Source organism: Ictalurus punctatus, chromosome 16, assembly GCF_001660625.3.
Source record: "Ictalurus punctatus breed USDA103 chromosome 16, Coco_2.0, whole genome shotgun sequence".
In the NCBI taxonomy this organism is placed as follows: Eukaryota; Metazoa; Chordata; class Actinopteri; order Siluriformes; family Ictaluridae; genus Ictalurus; species Ictalurus punctatus.
This window is the reverse complement of record NC_030431.2, coordinates 17,150,908-17,169,083: the sequence shown is the minus strand read 5'-3', so window position 1 is coordinate 17,169,083 and position 18,176 is coordinate 17,150,908. Positions and strand designations below refer to the sequence as shown.

At 39.9% G+C, this 18,176-nt stretch overlaps 1 protein-coding gene across 5 annotated transcripts in view; it reads left to right on the top strand.

Moving 5' to 3' along the window:
- Positions 1-18,176, top strand: part of slc12a2 (solute carrier family 12 member 2) — a 73,715-nt gene that overhangs the window by 51,594 nt on the left and 3,945 nt on the right. Inside the window, exons 16-26 of one of the 5 annotated variants that reach the window (XM_017489451.3) lie at positions 918-1,029; positions 1,716-1,853; positions 2,017-2,123; positions 3,330-3,409; positions 3,758-3,880; positions 6,312-6,356; positions 7,383-7,505; positions 7,822-7,933; positions 12,399-12,485; positions 13,775-13,910; positions 14,590-14,657. In XM_017489451.3, the coding sequence (XP_017344940.1) occupies positions 918-1,029; positions 1,716-1,853; positions 2,017-2,123; positions 3,330-3,409; positions 3,758-3,880; positions 6,312-6,356; positions 7,383-7,505; positions 7,822-7,933; positions 12,399-12,485; positions 13,775-13,910; positions 14,590-14,657 (1,131 nt within the window). Of the gene's footprint in view, positions 1-917; positions 1,030-1,715; positions 1,854-2,016; positions 2,124-3,329; positions 3,410-3,757; positions 3,881-6,308; positions 6,375-7,382; positions 7,506-7,821; positions 7,934-12,398; positions 12,486-13,774; positions 13,911-14,589; positions 14,658-18,176 lie in introns of all 5 variants that reach the window. The other 4 variants (XM_017489449.3, XM_017489450.3, XM_017489448.3 and 1 more) reach the window with 4 other exon arrangements.

Sequence of the window (18,176 nt, the reverse complement as noted above, 5' to 3'; positions counted from 1 at the left end):
GCCACCTTGGGCATCATGCCCTAAAAGAAGATACTGGTAGATGATAGTGAGACCATATCAAATATGGCTTTGTTTATTGACTCCAACCTTTATGTCTTAGGCATCATGTCAAAAACATTTCATACCAAATCCATCAAATATTTCTGTGTATTTGTGCCAAATTTGGGATTTGTCTTTTCCATCACTCTATCAGACTGCCCAAGAACTTTTATTTTCTGAAAACTATCACTCTGTAATGAGGCCATATTTAATATTTGTTTACTGACACCAAGCACAGTGCTTGATATGTGTTGCCATGGTAGGTATGTCCAGTTAGCATAGACCTCACATGTACAGTTACCACTAAATTGGTGTGGGGTGGAGGTCAAAAGGAAATCAGGTTGGCTCCAGATTGGCATGTCAGAAAAGTATTCACCCTGTCAATGGGAGCTTCTGAGTTTGAATTCTGACAAGGCCATAGCCATCCATGGCCAGGATTCCAAGAAAACAGAACTGGTTGTGCTTTCTCAGGGGAGGGATGGCTTTACTTTCTCCCCTGTCAATCACAGGCACTGTAGCTAATCACTGGCATCTGTGCTTGAACCCCCAACCTTCCGATCAGTAAACAAGAGTCTTAACCGCTAAGCCGTGCCCCCATGATGAACGTGTTCAGCCATTGGAAGGCATGGATCAATAGCAGGTGCTAATTAATTACCAGTTTACAAAGTAGTGCTTGGAAAGGCTGGTGCTTGTGGCTATAATTTGACTATTAGCTTTGACATCTGTAGCACTGCCATGTCAAAGTTGAGGGAAGTTGTGTTTACTGTACAAAAGCATTAAGATAAAGTGCCTTCTAAGGAGAATACATTGGGAAAGACAATTTCTTAAAGCTTTCACACAGGCAGGAGCTCATGAACATTTAATTTTTGATTCCACAGGCCGCAGTGTTTGGTGATGACCGGCGCCCCCAACTCTCGGCCTGCTCTACTCCATCTGGTCCATGCCTTCACCAAGAACGTTGGCCTGATGGTGTGTGGCCACGTGCGAACTGTAAGTTCCTGAACTTCCCATACTAAAAACAGATATTTCCAGTATTTTGCACTTCTTTGCTGCTGTTTCAGCCACACCAGCAAAGATTTGCTTTAGCATCTGCGCTATAAAGTTGCGTGCATGTTTACCTTTTCAGATTATACATGTGTAGTAATTTATGTAGTTTTTAAATATCAAATGTTCCACACAGTAGTTTGTTGTTTGTGCATAGTTTGTAATAGTCCTATGTGGATCAATTACGTTTCCATTATGCCAGCACTGGGAACAGCAGTGATGCAAGAATTACCCGTGAAAAGCACTTTACAGCCATTCTCATGCCAGACCCTGCAGACCACAGTAATCAAAAACACACAGTTTCCCCACAACTGGACCCAAAAGAACACGGCACCCTTCCGCTGGCTCACACCACTCCATCTTCCATTACTAAACCAAACACTAGGCTAACTGTCCATTTTCCCGGCACTTACCAGAGACAAACAAGACTCAATCGGTCATAAATGTACCACTGCATTTATTATTCTGCCCATTTCATGCCATGGGACCCCTTATAAAAAAATACAAAAAATTACTCCTAGTTAGTCTTTGGTGATTAACGCTGCTGAAAGCCTTGTGGTTTGCGGATCAATCAGCAGCACAGAACGAGCAGTGATGTCATTTTAATGAGCCTTTTTATGTCCTTTCATCAGAGCTCTCGGAGGCCCAACTTTAAGGAGTTGAACAGTGACACGCTGCGCTACCAGCGCTGGCTTCTCAACAACTCCAAAGCTTTTTACACCCCGGTCATCGCAGAGGACCTCCGCGTGGGCACCCAGTACCTTCTGCAGGTGCATGTTTGACTGAGAGACACGGTTATTTGTAAAAATGTAGACTTTTGCATCAGAAAAGGTTTTTAGTTTTAAAGCAGTTCCTGCACAGTTAATGTTATTCATCTGCGTGATGCGGCTCCATGGTGTTCTAGCTCTGGGCTAACATGACTCTGTGTGTTAGGCTGCTGGACTCGGGAGACTGAGACCCAACACACTGGTGCTCGGCTTCAAGAACGATTGGAACTGTGCAGATATGAAAGAAACCGAGACCTACGTCAATATGATACAGTGAGTCAAGAGCGTTTATTTAGAGCGTTAAAACTAGAAGTGGCCTTGTCGAATTTGAACATCTGTGTATATGCTACATACACCGATCAGCCACAACATTAAACCACTGACAAGTGAAGCGGATAACATTTTTATTGTCTCGATACAATGGCGCCCGTCGAGGAGCGGGAGATATTAGACAGCAAGTGAACAGTCAGTTCTCAAAATTTGATGTGCTGCCAGCGGGATAAAATAGGCAAGCAAACTTACAGGATTTAATGGATCTTCTGCTCACGTCTTGGTGCTAGATACCACAGCACACCTTCAGAGGTCTTGTGGAGTCCATGCGTCGAAGGATCAGAGTTATGGTGTTGTGGTGGCACAAAGGGGACCTACGCAATATTAGGCAGGTGGTTTTAATCTTGTGGCTGATCAGTGTATACTACCGATAGTGTATATTATATTAGGCTAAGGCTAATAATAAAATTGTCATTCTTTTAATTAGTAAAATAGTTGAATTGTTGCGATTCAGCAAATTGCTGTGGTGTAAGAACAGTACAACTCTTAAGGATGTGCGGTTAATGGAAAATGACCGATGCTATGGTGGAAACTGTTTTTAAAAAAAAAAAAAAAAAAATTGTCTTGTCGTTTTGTTTTATTACTGTCTTGTCTGACTCACCCACTGTGCTATCATCTTTTTTGGCGTTTCTCTTGTCATTTTTTTTTTTGAAGGACATTCTTGAGGGGTTCAGTGCATTATCAGCCACAGTGGATAATAACTATAATAAGATAATAAGTACTCGAAACCCATCCAAGTGAGAAATCACGTGCTCAAGGCCGCAGCCTACATCTTACAGAAACTTGATGCATGTACTTGTTTACTTACTTGGCGCATAATACACACAACGTGTGAGCACATACGATTAATATCCGATATAAACAGCTTGAATTTTTTTTAAATTGATTTAATTGTTTATTAACAAACGTATATGATTCATCAAATGCTGTAGATCCCTCGTCAAGCCATGTCCATGTTCTGCCCCGTCCTTCACCGTGACATGTGCTCATGCTTGTTTGTTTGTGCGTGCAGGCGTAGTATTTACGCTAATTGTTCCGACCTGGTGGAAAAGTACCGTTCTAACGTAAAACGTGTGGTCGAGCGATCTGGTCGATGTCCGACATCCTCCCACGAGACACTAACAATCGTTTTTCTGCGTGTGTTTTTAGTGACGCTTTTGACTTCCAGTACGGTGTGGTCATTCTCCGACTGAGAGAAGGACTTGATATTTCCCATATTCAAGGCCAAGGTAGAGTGCAGCTCATATCTTCTCATATCTTTATCTGTAATGCTTCGCGTTGGAGCTAAACGCATACCTTGCCGAGTGCATGCAGTTTTCCAGCTCGTTTCTTCTGATTGATTTCTTATTGAAAACATGTTATTTAGTCATTTACACATAAAGTTCACCTGCTTTCATAACGAACCGCGCACACGTTCTGCTCAAAAGGCGGAAGAAAGTGAGCTTGTAATGAGGTGGTTTAGCGTGAACGGACTGTTGTTGAGTTCCTTTTGTAATTGTTGTATTTGACCTCGGGGTCATGCGCAGGAACATAAAACACGGCTCACTAACGCGTACAAAATGCTTTTGTGCCCAAAGACGATACCTCCGGCATGAAGGATGTAGTGGTGTCTATCGACATGAGCAAAGACTCCGATGGCGACTCGTCCAAGCTCTCGTCCAAGACAACAAGCGTTCAGAACAGTCCAGCTGTCCAGAAAGGTTAGCACTGTCGTTTTTTTTTTTTTTTTTTTTCTTTTTTTTTTTCCTTCTTTTTTTTGTTTATGGGACTGCGTGATGATTTTCCACATGAAGTTCCTTTTTATTGGCGGATTATAAAGCTTATTTATTATGAAATCCTTAGAATTGTTGGCTGTTTAAAAAAAATATATATATATATATATATATATATATATATATATTTTTTTTTTTTGCATGTCTTACAAAATAACACCATTTTTCCCTCAAGGGCTTTCTCAAGTTGAGAACATTTTTAGTACACCACGTCTTAGGCTCTTCATAGAGGAAGTAGTGTGTCCCAGACCCCTGTGAACTTGACTGTCCAACTGGGACCATGTGTTCCAGTCACTAACAAACACACACACATCCCCCACAGCTGGGTGACAAACAAACCGGTACCTCATTCCCACAAACGGGAAGCAGTGGAAGCATAGTATATATGTGAGATGTCACGATAAGTCTATATAGGGACAGAGTAACTCTTGGCATTATGGGGGATGACCTCAAGCAAGGATCAAAAGTTAAAAAAAAAAAAAAAAAGTTCTGTTAAGGTTCTCAGTTCTCTTAAGGCAAGCGAGCGCTTTAATGAGCACCATGTGAAAGTGTGGCTGGCTTATTCGCTCGATGGTAAGTGGGGTCTCAGGGCTTTAGGGACGAGTCAGATTATACTTATTAAGCAAGCAGATGGAGAGTCGGGTTTATGCTCCATTAGACTGTCTACACATCCAGCTATAAACTGCACCATCGTGTTGTTTCGACTGAGGGGGAAACAGTCGCTCTGTAGCTGTCACAGGAGCAGGAATGTGATGCTGAGAGCACTGAAACAGGAAGAATAGCAGTACAACCACTGCGTGTTTAAATTCCAGCTGATGTCTGGTGGTGTCACTACAGTGATGACTTTACAGCCAACCAATCAGAAGCTCTGATTTACTCTCTCTCATGCTCTCTCTCGCACTCACGCACGCGCACACACACACTCACACAGTGCAGGTACACATTGTTGGAGCCCGCTTCTCTCACACACACAGTCTCCTCTACGTTTCTTAATTTCTGATGATTTCTTTCTTTCCTTTTTTCTTTTTTCTTTTTTTCCTCTTTTTATTCCCTCACTTATTCGCCTTCTGCATTTCTCAAATTCTCTTTCCCTCTACATCCCACCCTTCTCCCCTGTTCCTGATATCAATTTCTTTTTCATTCATTTTCTTTCTTTCTTTTTTCTTTCTTTCTTTCTTATTACACATCATTTCCTTCTTTTCCCACTTCCTTCACTTTTCCTTTTCCTTTTATAAGCGCTCCTGTCCTCGTACCTTTCTCTTTATTTCTTTTTCTTTCTTTCTTATACATTATTTCCTTTGTTTTCCACTTTTTGTTTTCTCTTATTTTTCTTTTTGCTTTGATCAAATTCTCTCTCTCTTTTTTTTTTACATTTTTTTTTTTTACCCTCCCAACCCTTTTTTTTTCTTCCTTCCTTCCTTTGGTTTGCTTCCTGCATGCACACTGTATTTCCTGTGTAAAATGCGAGTCTGTGTGTATTTCTAGTCCACATGCCGCTGCAGCAGTATTGGTGTAGTGGTTTCTGCGTGTGTTGGCGTTTGGCCTGAGACAGCTGAACCGTGAGCCGCTGCAGTTGTAACATTGCAGTGTTTATATAATAACAGTATGTCACAGCTGTAATAAAGTGGATGCAGGGCACAGACAGGTTAAAATGTAGGTGAAAGTTCAACTGATCAGCTTTATGATAGGAATAATATTGATGTATGATGATGATAATAATAATAATAATAATAATGCATGAATCACCGAGTTGTTCAGAGCTGTTCATGTCTCCTCACCATCACTGAATTGAACTTTTATAACTTTTATCACTGAAATATCATTTCACCATGTTTTACAAAACACCCGTTTGTGTTCTTGGACGTAAACAGCCCAGAGGTCAAATATTTGGTCGTGTGTAAACCTGTCTTTGTTTTGTATTCAATCTCAATATCTACCAGATTCATTCCTGAGAATTTCATCCGTGACCATGAAAAGACTCGCAAATATGCTTACATTCTTATCTGTGTGTGTGTGTGTGTGTGTGTGTGTGTGTGTGTGTGTGTGTGTGTGTGTGTGTGTGTGTGTGTGTGTGTGTGTGTGTGTAAAAAAAAAAAAATAAATAAATAAATGATGTGCATTGTGTTGATTTGTTTATGTATATTTTTCATCTTCCCCCTACAGAGAGCAGTCCGGTTTCATTTGGAGCCATTTCTAATGTGGTGTTAATAGAACAGACGTCTCTTTGTACCTCACTGTTGATGCATGTGTTTCCCATCACGACATAACGAACGTTAAACCTCCTCTGTTTTCTCCACCTCTCCCCCTCTCCTTCTTCTTTTTTTTAATTTATTATTTTTTTTATCACTTTATCCAGAAGATGATGAGGATGGCAAAGCTCCTACACAGCCCCTGTTGAAAAAAGGCAGGCAGTGCATCTTAGGTGTTGTGTTCTTTCTTTCTCTCTCTCTCTCTCTCTCTCTCTCTCTCTCTCTCTCTCTCTCTCTCTCCTTCTTTCTTCTTCTTTCTTTCTTTTTATAGCTGTTAGTATCTCCACTGCCTAGTTGACTATCAGTTAAGAATAACTCTTCTCTTTCTTCAGTCTCCATGTTGTTTTCTTTCTCCCCTCCTCTGCTGGCTTCTGTTCCTGTACAGCACCATGCACTCCATCATAGTTGGGAAATCTGTGTCTCTCTCCGTGTGTGTGTGTGTGTGTGTGCTAATAATAAATAAAGTGTCTTTCTTTCTCTCCTGGATTCCTTCTGCTGCATCCCGCTGCTAAATCCAGTCCGTACAGGATTTCACAGAGTTTGTAATTTGCAGAGTTTGTGTTGTTTTGGGGTTTTTTTGTTTTTGTTTTTTTTTTTTGCGGAAAACTACTCGAATTGGCGAAATCACGATTGCGCAAAATAGTTTCGCAGTGATGTTTGTTGGTAAATGAGACCTTTTAGCTGTGCTCATGCTCGACGTACGTGCATCGAAGAGGGCTTTGGCTGAACGTGTGTTGTGATGACGTCACATGACGCGTCTTGGCCCAAAATCTGCGGTAATTTCGAAAAATTGCAAGCTCCTCTGAATATTACGGAATTTGCTTGATTTAGTGTTTATTTCTGCGAAATCCTGGAGGGACTGATTTTAATCTGCTTCTAATAAAAATCGAATCAAATCCAAAATTGTTTGTACACACTAGTGCTTGTGATGTGATGTGCGCTTTTTCTAGTGGCGCTCAGCGTAGTTTGCTTGGAGGTGTGTAACTGAGCTCAAAGCTCTCTTCAGGTACTGGTACTTCATTATTCTGTGACTGTGGTGCCTCGAGATAAAACCTCTGCGTTTTCCTCTCTTCCTCTTTCCTACCTTGATGTGCATCACCCTGCAGTCAGATTTAACACGGAAGAACAGCTTTTTGTGTGCTGCCTCCCTGAAGTCTGTGTGTGTTGCTGTGCATTTTTAGATAAAGCGAGTCCCTCTACGCCCCTGAATGTGGCTGATCAGAAGCTGCTGGAGGCCAGTCAGCAATTTCAGAAGAAGCAGGGAAAAGGAACGGTGGACGTCTGGTGGCTGTTCGACGATGGCGGTGCGTTCCGGCTTTCTAAGCATGGGTTCATGCTGATTTTTTATATATATATATATATATATATATATATATATATATATATATATATATATATTTTTATATATATATATATATATATATATATATATATATATATTTATATATATATATATATTTTTTTTTATATATATATATATATATATATATATATATATATATATTTTTTATATATATATATATATATATATATATATATATATATATATATTTACAAAGGATTAAAGTTTAACATTTGCCTTTTGCAATTCGTTAAGCTGTGCTGCTTTTGCTTTTGCAGGTCTCACACTGCTCATTCCATACTTGCTTACCAACAAGAAAAAATGGAAGGATTGTAAGATCCGTGTGTTTATCGGGGGCAAGATCAACAGGATCGACCATGACCGCAGATCGTTAGTATCTTATTGAATTATTCATTTTTTAAAAATAAAAAATTCATTAATGATTTTAGAGCTGCAAATACGATCAAATGTCATTTTCCTTGTTAGGTTGACTTTTACGGCGAAATGTTCTGGTTAATTTACTTATTATAGCATTATGTGAAGATTTATGCGCATTATGAGAGGTGCCAACATGTACGATTTAACCGTAGCCTTTGTGCTTTTTTGGACTCCTTGTTACAAAGAGAACTTTCCTGCTGCTTTAGAAGTATTAAAGCAATACTGAAACCAAACAGAACTAAAAATTCACCCAGCTGAAAAGATATGAATGGGAAATGGTATGAGATGTAAACCATGAACATTTGCTTCTGGAAGTGATTTACTTTCACTTCCTGCTGATTTTTTTTTTTTTTTTTACTGAGTGAACGAGCCTCAGTCTTGTAAGCCAATAGAAAGCAAGTATGGTCTCTTTCGGTGGTTAAAAAATAGCGTCAATGTGTGTTTGAATTGTAGGCAAGTGTATAGTGAACATCAGCTAATTATTTATTAGCAATGCCATAGGAAGCTTTTGGGTGAAATTCTTTAGGTTAAATGGTTGAAAATGGAAAAAAAAAATCCACAAACAAAAAGACTGAATAGTGTCAAATCTAACAGTTTATAAATACTTTAAATGGTAAAAGCACAAACATGTTCAAACTGTGTAATTGAGCTCATTACAGCAGAAAAGACACTAGAAACATTCACAGTGCTGCTTGAAAGTTTGTGAACCTTTTTGAATTTGTACATCTGCATAAATATGACCTAAAACATCATCAGATTTTCACACAGGTCCTAAAAGTAGATAAAGAGAACCCAATTAAACAAAGGAGACAAAAATATTATACTTGGTCATTTATTTATTGAGGAAAATGATCCAATATTACACAACTGTGAGTGGCAAAAAGTATGTGAACTTCTCCTTTCAGTATCTGGTGTGACCCCCTTGTGCAGAAATAACTGCAGCCAAACGTTACGGTAACTGTTGATCAGTCCTGCACATCAGCTTGGAGGAACTTTGGCTCATTCCTCAGTACAGAACAGCTTCAACTATGGGATGTTGGTGGGTTTCCTCACATGAACTGCTTGCTGCCATAACATTTCTATTGGATTAAGGTCAGGACTTTGACTTGGCCATTCCAAAACATTAACTTTATTCGTCTTTGGTAGAACGACTTGTGTGTTTAGGATCGTTGTCTTGCTCCATGACTCACTTTCTCTTGAGGTTCAGATCAGACAGATATCCTGACATTTTCCTTTAGAATTCACCTGTATAGTTCCGAATTCATTAAAAAGCTGGTAACAAGTCAGGTAACAAGTTGTTCTGGACCAGATGCAGCAAAACAGGCCCAAATCATGATACTACCACCACCATGTTTCACAGATGGGATAAGGATCATATGCTGGAACACAATGTTTTCCTTTCTCCAAACATAACCAAAAAGTTATATTTTGGTGTCATCCATCCACTAAACATTTTTCCAATAGCATTCTTGCTTGGTCGTGTAATTGTTAGCAGACTGCAGATGGGTCTTTTGTTGTTTTTGGAGAGCAGTGGCTTTCTCCTTGCAACCCTGCCATGCACACCATTGTTGTTCAGTGTTCTCCTGATGTTGGACTCATGAACATTAACATTAGCCAATGTGAGAGAGGCCTTTAGTTGCTTAGAATTTACCCTGGGCTCCTTTGTAACCTTGTGGACTATTACCTGTCTTGCTCTTGGAGTGAGTTGCTCTCTTTGCTGGTCTTCACTCCTGGGGAGGGTAACAATGGTTTTGAATTTCCTCCATTTGTACACAATCTGTCTGACTGTGGATTGGTGGAGTCCAAACTCTTTAGAGATGGTTTTGTAAACTTTTCCAGCCTGATGAGCATCAACAACTCATCTGTTTGTGCCATGATACACTCCCACAAACATGTGTTGTGAAGATCAGACTTTGATAGATCTATGTTCTTTAAATAAAATGTGCTCGCGCACACCTGATTGTCATCCCACTGATTTAAAAACACCCGACTCTCATTTCACCTTCAAATTAACCACATACTTTTGCCACTCACAGATATGTAATATTGGATCGTTTTCCTTAATAAGTAAATGACCAAGAATTGGGTTCTCTTTATCTACTTTTAGGACTTGTGTGAAGATCTGATGTTTTAGGTCATAATTTTTTTGTAGATTGGTCTTTTAGACTTATATAGTTATGTTATATGGCTTTTTTTAACCTTAGCAATGCCAACGGTTCTCATTCACCCATTCATACACACACACACACTCTCACACCAATGCTAGCAGAGCCGCCATGCAAGGCGCTCAGTCTTGGCTCACTGCCACACACTTCGGCGTGTGGAGTCATGTGGTCTGGGAATCGAACTGCCAACCCTATGATTAGTGGACACCGCGCTCTTCAACCTGAGCCCGTAGATATATAGAGCATTCTCAAGGGTTCACAGATTTTCAAGCACCACTGTACATGCACATTTTGTGATTAATTGCTCTACAGAACACATTTTTCTAGAATAGTAAGGCAGGAAGTAAACTTTGCTAGTGTAACCTTTCCTCCATTCTTTTATGTAGACATTTCTACATTTCTTTTAACTAAAACAGACTAGTTGGTGATTACCGTATATCCCTGTGTTTATGCACACTACAGTTTCTTCCTTTGACATTGGACAATGCTGTATTCCTCATTGGGATTGGAAGATCTGCTGTAGTTTATCCTACCCACCAACATGCACTTACTTTTTGTAGTAAAATTCTGGGGTTTTTTTCTCTCATCCTGCCGGGATTATTTTGTTAGTTATGTTCCCAGCATAGATTAATGACCTATCAGACTGAGCTTGAACTAATGCACATTAATATGCAATGTTTGTCTTTGGATAAAAAAACTATTTACACATAGTGTGCCTGCACTGTGTTTCGCACTATTGTGTGTCGAAGAGTGCTCTGAACCCACGTGGCGGCTTTGTCCAACACAAATGTTTCCCATTGTCCTCTGCAGCTGCTTGCCGCTCCTTTGTTGGCTAAATTTAGCGACGTGCCGGCGCTCGCTCCTTTCACAGCGTGCAGGGGTAAGCGCGGAGGCCGCCCGCTTCCAATGAACTGCGCGCTGTATATAAAACTAATTGTCTGCCTCCGTTTGTTGTTTTTATTTGACGTTAAATGGCTGATCAAATGCACTCGAACGGGGTGGTGATTTTTATTTGTTCCTTCAAAGACATTGGTGAATCGTTAATGCACTGGGGGAAATAAGTATTGAACGCGTCAACATTTTTTTCAGTAAATATATTTCCAATGAGGTTATTCACATGAAATGTTACCAGACATCAGGATTAACTCAAGAAATCTGAAAATATAAAGAATTCACAACATTAAAGTCCATAAATAAAGTTGTGTAATAACTTAATAAAGTTATGTTTCTTGTGTGACACCTTGGGGACGAAAAGCTTTTTTATAGACCGTCAATTTACAAACCCAGCTGATATTAATTTGCACAGATAGGAGGTGTAATTACTTATGGATTTCAACTGTTTCCTTGCCTTGCCTTGGAGAACTGCTTTTTCTTAGCATGTTCAATACTTTTTTCCTGTGTCATTCCACTTTATAACACATAACTTTATTTATGGACTTAATGTTGTGAATTCTTTATATTTCCAGATTTCTTGAGTTAATACCAAAGTCTGGTGAAAATTTCATGTGAATAACCTCATTGGAAATATATTTACTGAAAAAAAAAATAAATGTTGATGTGTTCAATACTTATTTCCCCCCACTGTACTCCGTAGTGCATTGGCAGATATGATGGTTTAGATTGCTGGAAAGCATCACTCAATAGATTTCTGGTATCACATGAGAATGCAGGTTGCGTATTGCTTTATTATTATTATTATTATTATTATTATTATTATTATTATTATTATTATTATTATTTATTTTCTTTTTTTTTTTTATAAATGTCCATTTCCGTTTGTGTTTCAACAACCTATTTTGCATAACATATATTGCTTAGGATGGACTGAGATCAGATTGTTTTTGAGAAATAAGTCGTTGTTTATTCCAAAGATTACACCTGCTGTGATGTTTCCACTGAGCTTTACTTTAGGACTCGATTCATCAGAAAAATATATCAAGGCCTCCAGCTTTGTTCAGTACTTTACGCTGAAGTTTCCATCATGTTACTTTATCCAGCTGTGTTTTTTTTTTTTTTTTCTTCTTCCCTTTGAAGTTTTTCAAAGTCCTGAGGAAATTGCTCTCCAGGGTCCTCAGAGAGTCCTGCAGCAGATCTCTCCCAAAGCTACAGATATTTTTAACTAATTCAGATTTTAAATCCACAGCAAGCCATCACATTCTTTATTTTGAAGCTCCTGTTCTTGCAGTACTATAGTGCATCAGAATGACTTTCTAGGTGTTTGGTAACCTGCTTTTGTGTTTTACTTTGTTCAGGATGGCCACGCTGCTCAGCAAGTTCAGGATAGATTTCTCTGATATCACAGTCCTCGGAGACATCAATACAAAACCCAAGACTGAGAGGTAGGACCACGGCTTCCTGTCCCGTTCATCACACTGCCCTCGAATTTGTGATTATGCACAAAAATGTTGAGATTCTCACAATCCCATCGTTTGGAAGGGGGAAAAAAATAGCCTTTTTGAATTATTAACTGGCTCTCCGTTACTCTGCTTATCTTGGGTACCACTGAATTAATATGTATTTTAATTGTATTCTAAATAAAAGATTATGTCCTCACCGCACGTCTCTGGCACATCTACACAAGCTTTAAGCACAAAAATTAGTCACATATAGTATGGCACGTATTTCCTTGTTTATGCCTCCCCTTGCCTTAATAAGGATGCTGGCAGTGTGTGTTTTCTATGGGATTGTGCTCGATCATCCTCGTTGAATAAATCACACACATTCAGCCCTATGTAGCCTGCATCCTGGAATCTTGTTGAGTTGATTGGACAGGAAGCACAAAAAGGCAAAGACACAGTCCAGTAAGTTGCTGCTGTTGGTGGATGTGACTTCTTTTTCACGCAGGGTAGTTTATTTGCTAACCTTACTTGACTTAAAACCCAGCAGTAGCCTTTGGATGACCTATTGTAAATTAGCTTTGAACGCTTGGGTGCGTCTCTGATCTTTACACATGCAGTCTGAAAGGTCTTGGTATTGCCAGGTGAGGCATATTACCTCTTTTCATGTCAATCTTTTTTTTTTTTTCTCCAAATAGGGGTTTCTGTAATAATACAGCAGCAGTGTAATTAATAGACTACATCTACCCTGCTGTATTCATTTTTTTTTTTTATTCGTTTTATGAAATTTGTTGGAATAGATTGAGTAACGACTGAATAGTTGTTCAGATGTCATTAAATTTATTCAGTAAATTGACTTTAATTTAGGGTGCACAGTAGGTTAGCACGTTCGCCTCGTACCTCCAAGGTCGGAGGTTCGATTCCCGCCACAGCCCCGTGTGTGCGGAGCTTGCATGTTCTACCCGTGCTGCGGGGGTTTCCTCCGGGTATTCCGGTTTCCTCGCCCAGTCCAAACACATGCATGGTAGGCTGATTGACGTGTCCAAAAGCCTACGTGCTTATGTATTGCAAGGTGACCTAAAAAATCAACATATAATCTAGTTATAGGTGCATGAATTATTACGTCTTTGGCATTTTTTTGGACTCTGAGTCAGATGTGACATCATTTCTCATGTTGTTATTAACATTGACCACTTGAGATATCAATGCAGTATAATTTTTGCTTGTGGTGATTAACAAAAAGCATTACCCAATGGTGTATAATACACAGTGTGTGTGTGTGTGTTTTTCAGAGTGGAAGACTTTTCCCAGATGATTGAGCCGTATAAGCTGAGAGAGGACGACATGGAGCAGGAGGCAGCGGAGAAGCTGAAGGCCGATGAGCCGTGGAGAATCACGGATAATGAGCTGGAGCTTTACAAGGCCAAGGTTGGGATGAGACAACCGCCTCCGCACAACACAAACATACGCACGTGTTTGTCTTACTTATTAACGCTACGCCTACACCTAAATCCAACCTTAACCTCAGTTACCAAAAAGAACCCTTTTGGCTCTTTTAGTTTAGTTTAGTTTTGTTTTGTTTTTAAATACAAGCTGCAGATTTTGGGGAACAAAAAAACTACTTCCCTCATGTTGAACAGCCAAATCTCCCACAAAGGTCAAATCTGTCAGATATTTCTATCCTTGTGGGGACATCCACCAAAATATACAAAAAATGTCCTCCATGTCTTATACTCTTAAGCCTCCATAAAACTTTACACGCTCGAAATCTGAGATTAGTTAATGGGCTTCCATTACAGTAAACGTGGTGCGCATAGGCTGTGTTTCATTAACTGTAGTTTCTTTTGTCATCTGAGAGGCCTATCAGCTTTCCCAGCTAGACAGATATCCTGAAATAAGAACAGCGTTGTAATTATACTCATTATGTACAGCCGGGTTGTACATACTGACGTTATGGTAGTTTGAGTAAGAAGAGCCACTATTTACTAAATAAAAGATTGCAGGTAAAATAAGGGTGTCTGTACTCAGCTTGTAACATAACACCAGCATTTCATACTAACCCCTGTGTGTGTGTGTGTGTGTGTGTGTGTGTGTGTTTGCTTTGCAGAGTAATCGTCAGATCAGACTGAACGAGCTATTGAAGGAGCACTCAAGCACAGCCAACCTTATTGTCATGTAAGTAGAGCTGGCTGCGTCAACAAGTCAATCAAAAGTTGTCTGTGTGCTCCTAGTATTTTATTTTTGAAACCTGTAAGACATTTACAGGCCACATTTCAACAACTACACGGTCCTGTAGGTTCATTCTGTATAACATCACGAAAATCAGACCCTATTTCACCGAGCAGGCTAGTGATATAGACCCTATATCACTAGTCCAGGCTCTTGTCATCTCAAAACTGGACTACTGCAACGCACTACTCTCGGGCCTCCCAGCCAGCTCCATCAACCCCCTTCAGATGATTCAGAATGCAGCAGCATGACTCGTCTTCAACCGGCCCAAAAGAACCCATATCACACCCCACTTTATCTCCCTCCACTGGCTTCCTGTAGCCGGCCATTTCAAATTGAAGGCCCTGATGCTCACGTATAAGACCTTGTTTGGAACAGCACCCCCCTACCTCAACACTCTCCTCACGCAATCTGCGATCGGTTAACGACCGACGCCTGGCAGTGCCTACTTGGTGAGGCACGAGGTCTGTTTCCAGAACCTTCAAACTGACTGTTCCTCAGCGGTGGAATGAACTTCCAACCTCAATCTGGACCGCAGAATCTGTCACTAGCTTCAAAAAACAGCTAAAGACCCACCTCTTCTGTGAGCACTTAATTAATCCCCAACTTGCCCCCCCCAAAGAACGCCTTAAATAATTTTTATGGTAGCACTGCTTGTATTGTTCTCCACTGGATATATCGCTTTGCTTGCATTTCCTCATTTGTAAGTTGCTTTGGATAAACACGTCTGCTAAATGAATAAATGTAAATGTAAGTGTGAATAGGGTGGGGCTATGTCATTAAGAGTCATTAAGTGAATAAGCAGTGTTGCACTGTAACCTGATATACTAATAGTACTCTGCAGCCAAATATATCCTCAGGGCTTGATATTTTGGCCCTGTGATAATTAATTTTAAAATGGAGAAACTGTCCCGCTCTAAATCAGTGTTCTGTTTGTTTATTTGTTTTTAAATTGAGAACATCCAGGCGAGCAGAAACAGCATTTTAATATCATCTCCCTCTTACAATCGGCTTCATTTCAATCTTGTGGCATTCACATGACCTTTAAACCCATTACTCCGTGATGAATGAAAACGTCCCAGTCAGTTCAGATTGGTCAGCACTGCATTTAAGCTCATCTCTGGGCTAGTACATCCAGCCAGAAAACCTGTATCACTATGCAGGAGTGTAAAACACCTGAGAACTCCATACTGTGTCATACTAACATTGGACATTCCTTTTCTTTTTCTTTTCCCCTCCACTGACCACAAACCCAACGTCTGTCTGTCTGTAGAGTGCGTGATTATGAAAAATCAAGTCACTCAGTGGTTGGAAGTCGTGGGATAGTGGTTAAGGCTCTGGGCTACAGATCGGAAGGTTGAAAATTTATATCCCAGCACTGGCAAGCTGCCACTATTTTAACCATCAAATGGTGGTTTTTTATTATTATTATTATTATTATTATTATTATTATTATTATTATTACTCTCCCACTGCTAGGATTAGCAGATCATAATGTTATCCATTTACTTCCTGTTTACGAACAACGGCTGAAACAACGCAGGCCAGTAATACACAGCGTCGCTCAATGGTCGGAGGATGCTACTGCATGCCTTCAAGGCTGCTTTGTGTGTACAGACTGGGAAGTCTTTGAGGGAGAGCTTGATGAGCAGACTTCGGTTATTACTGATTACATTAAATTCTGTATGGATTCCTTGATACCGGTAAAGACTACCAGAACATACCCAAATTCTAAACCTTGGATCAACTCATCTCTAAAATCTCTTTTCCACAAGAGAAAACTTGCCTTTAAGCAAAAGGACTTTGCTGTACTCAAAATCATAGACCAGGACATCAAAACTGAAATATTCAGGGCTAAAAAGAAGTATAAAAACAAATTGGATCAGGACTCTGCAATTATGAACACCAAACAGGCTTTTCAGTGAGTCAGGTCTCTTACTGGACAAGCCGTTAAACAGACTGTCTCTGTACCAGGACCCACCACCTTTGCTGCTGATCTTAATCACTTCTATGCGCGTTTTGATACCTCTGATTTTTCAGCAGAGTGTGATAGCCTTTTGGATTCTTTGCGCCTTCTCAAGAGCCGGATTATGAGTCCCTTCTAACTAAGCAGGATGTCTATTTCCAGCTTATTAAGTGCAAACTTTATAAGGCTCCCGGGCCAGATGGAATTCCAGGTCGAGTCTTGAAAAACTGCGCTCTGGAATTAACCCCCATTCTTCATTCTCTTTTTCTTCTATCACTTTGTACTTCAACAATACCAGTCACATGGAAAACATCAGTCGTTATTCCTATTCCCCAAAAAACTCATCCAACAGAGTTAAATCACTACAGGCCAGTGTCATTAACTTCGATCATAATGAAATGCTTTGAGAAAACGGTTCAAAACATTAGGCTTCCATATGTTTCACCCTTTTTGGATTGCCTCCAATTTGTATATAAACAGTAGAGAGGTACAGAGGATGCAGTGGCTTGTGCCTTGCACTGTCTACTTCAACACCTGGATATTCCTGGAAACTATGCCAGACTTCTTTTCATTGACTTTAGCTCCGCCTTTAACTCAATTCAGCGTCATCAGGTAATCAAGAAACTACAGTGTCTGCAAGTGCCATTACCACTAGTACACTGGATTTATAATTTCCTTTCTAATAGATCACAAGTGGTAAAGGTGGACAATGCATTATCGCCCATTATTGTTCTCAATACTGGTGCCCCTCAGGGGTGTGTACTTAGTCCACTTCTTTATATTCTCTATACAAATGACTGTCAGAGTCCAGTCACCACCATTCATTACTTTAAATATGCAGACGATACTGCCACTGTTGCATTGCTTAATAAGGACAATGATTCTTTTTTGGACTATCAATGCTCCATAGCACATTTTAGTACATGGCGTGATGATAATTTTCTCCACCTTAATATCAGAAAGACTAAGGAACTGGTTTTTAGCTCTTCCAAAATACTGACCCATCCTTCCAGTATTACCATTAATGGAGAGATGGTTGAAAGTGTGGAGCATTTCAGATATCTGGGCATCATATTGGATAAACATCTCAACTTCAATCAGCGCACACTAGGTATTTACAAGTGCTGTCAACAGATACTCACAGTTATTCGTAAATTTAAATATCCGTCTGTCCAGCCTAGTTTGCTTCTTCTGTATCGAAGTATTATGGAACCGGTTCTTATGTATGGTGCCATTTGTTTTTTCCACATGCTAACAGTAGCCAATAAGAACAAACTTTTGAAAATAACTACTTTAGCAAGAAAAATGATTGGTATTCCCACCCCCAATTTATCGGACTGTGTCAGTTCATATACGCTCCGGAAGGCACATAAAATTCTGAATGACCCAAACCACCCACTTTATCAATATTTCAACCCCCTTCCTTCTGGCCGCAGGTATAGACTACCCATGTGCAGAAAGGCCAGCTATGGTAGGAGTTTTGTTCCTATGGCTATACG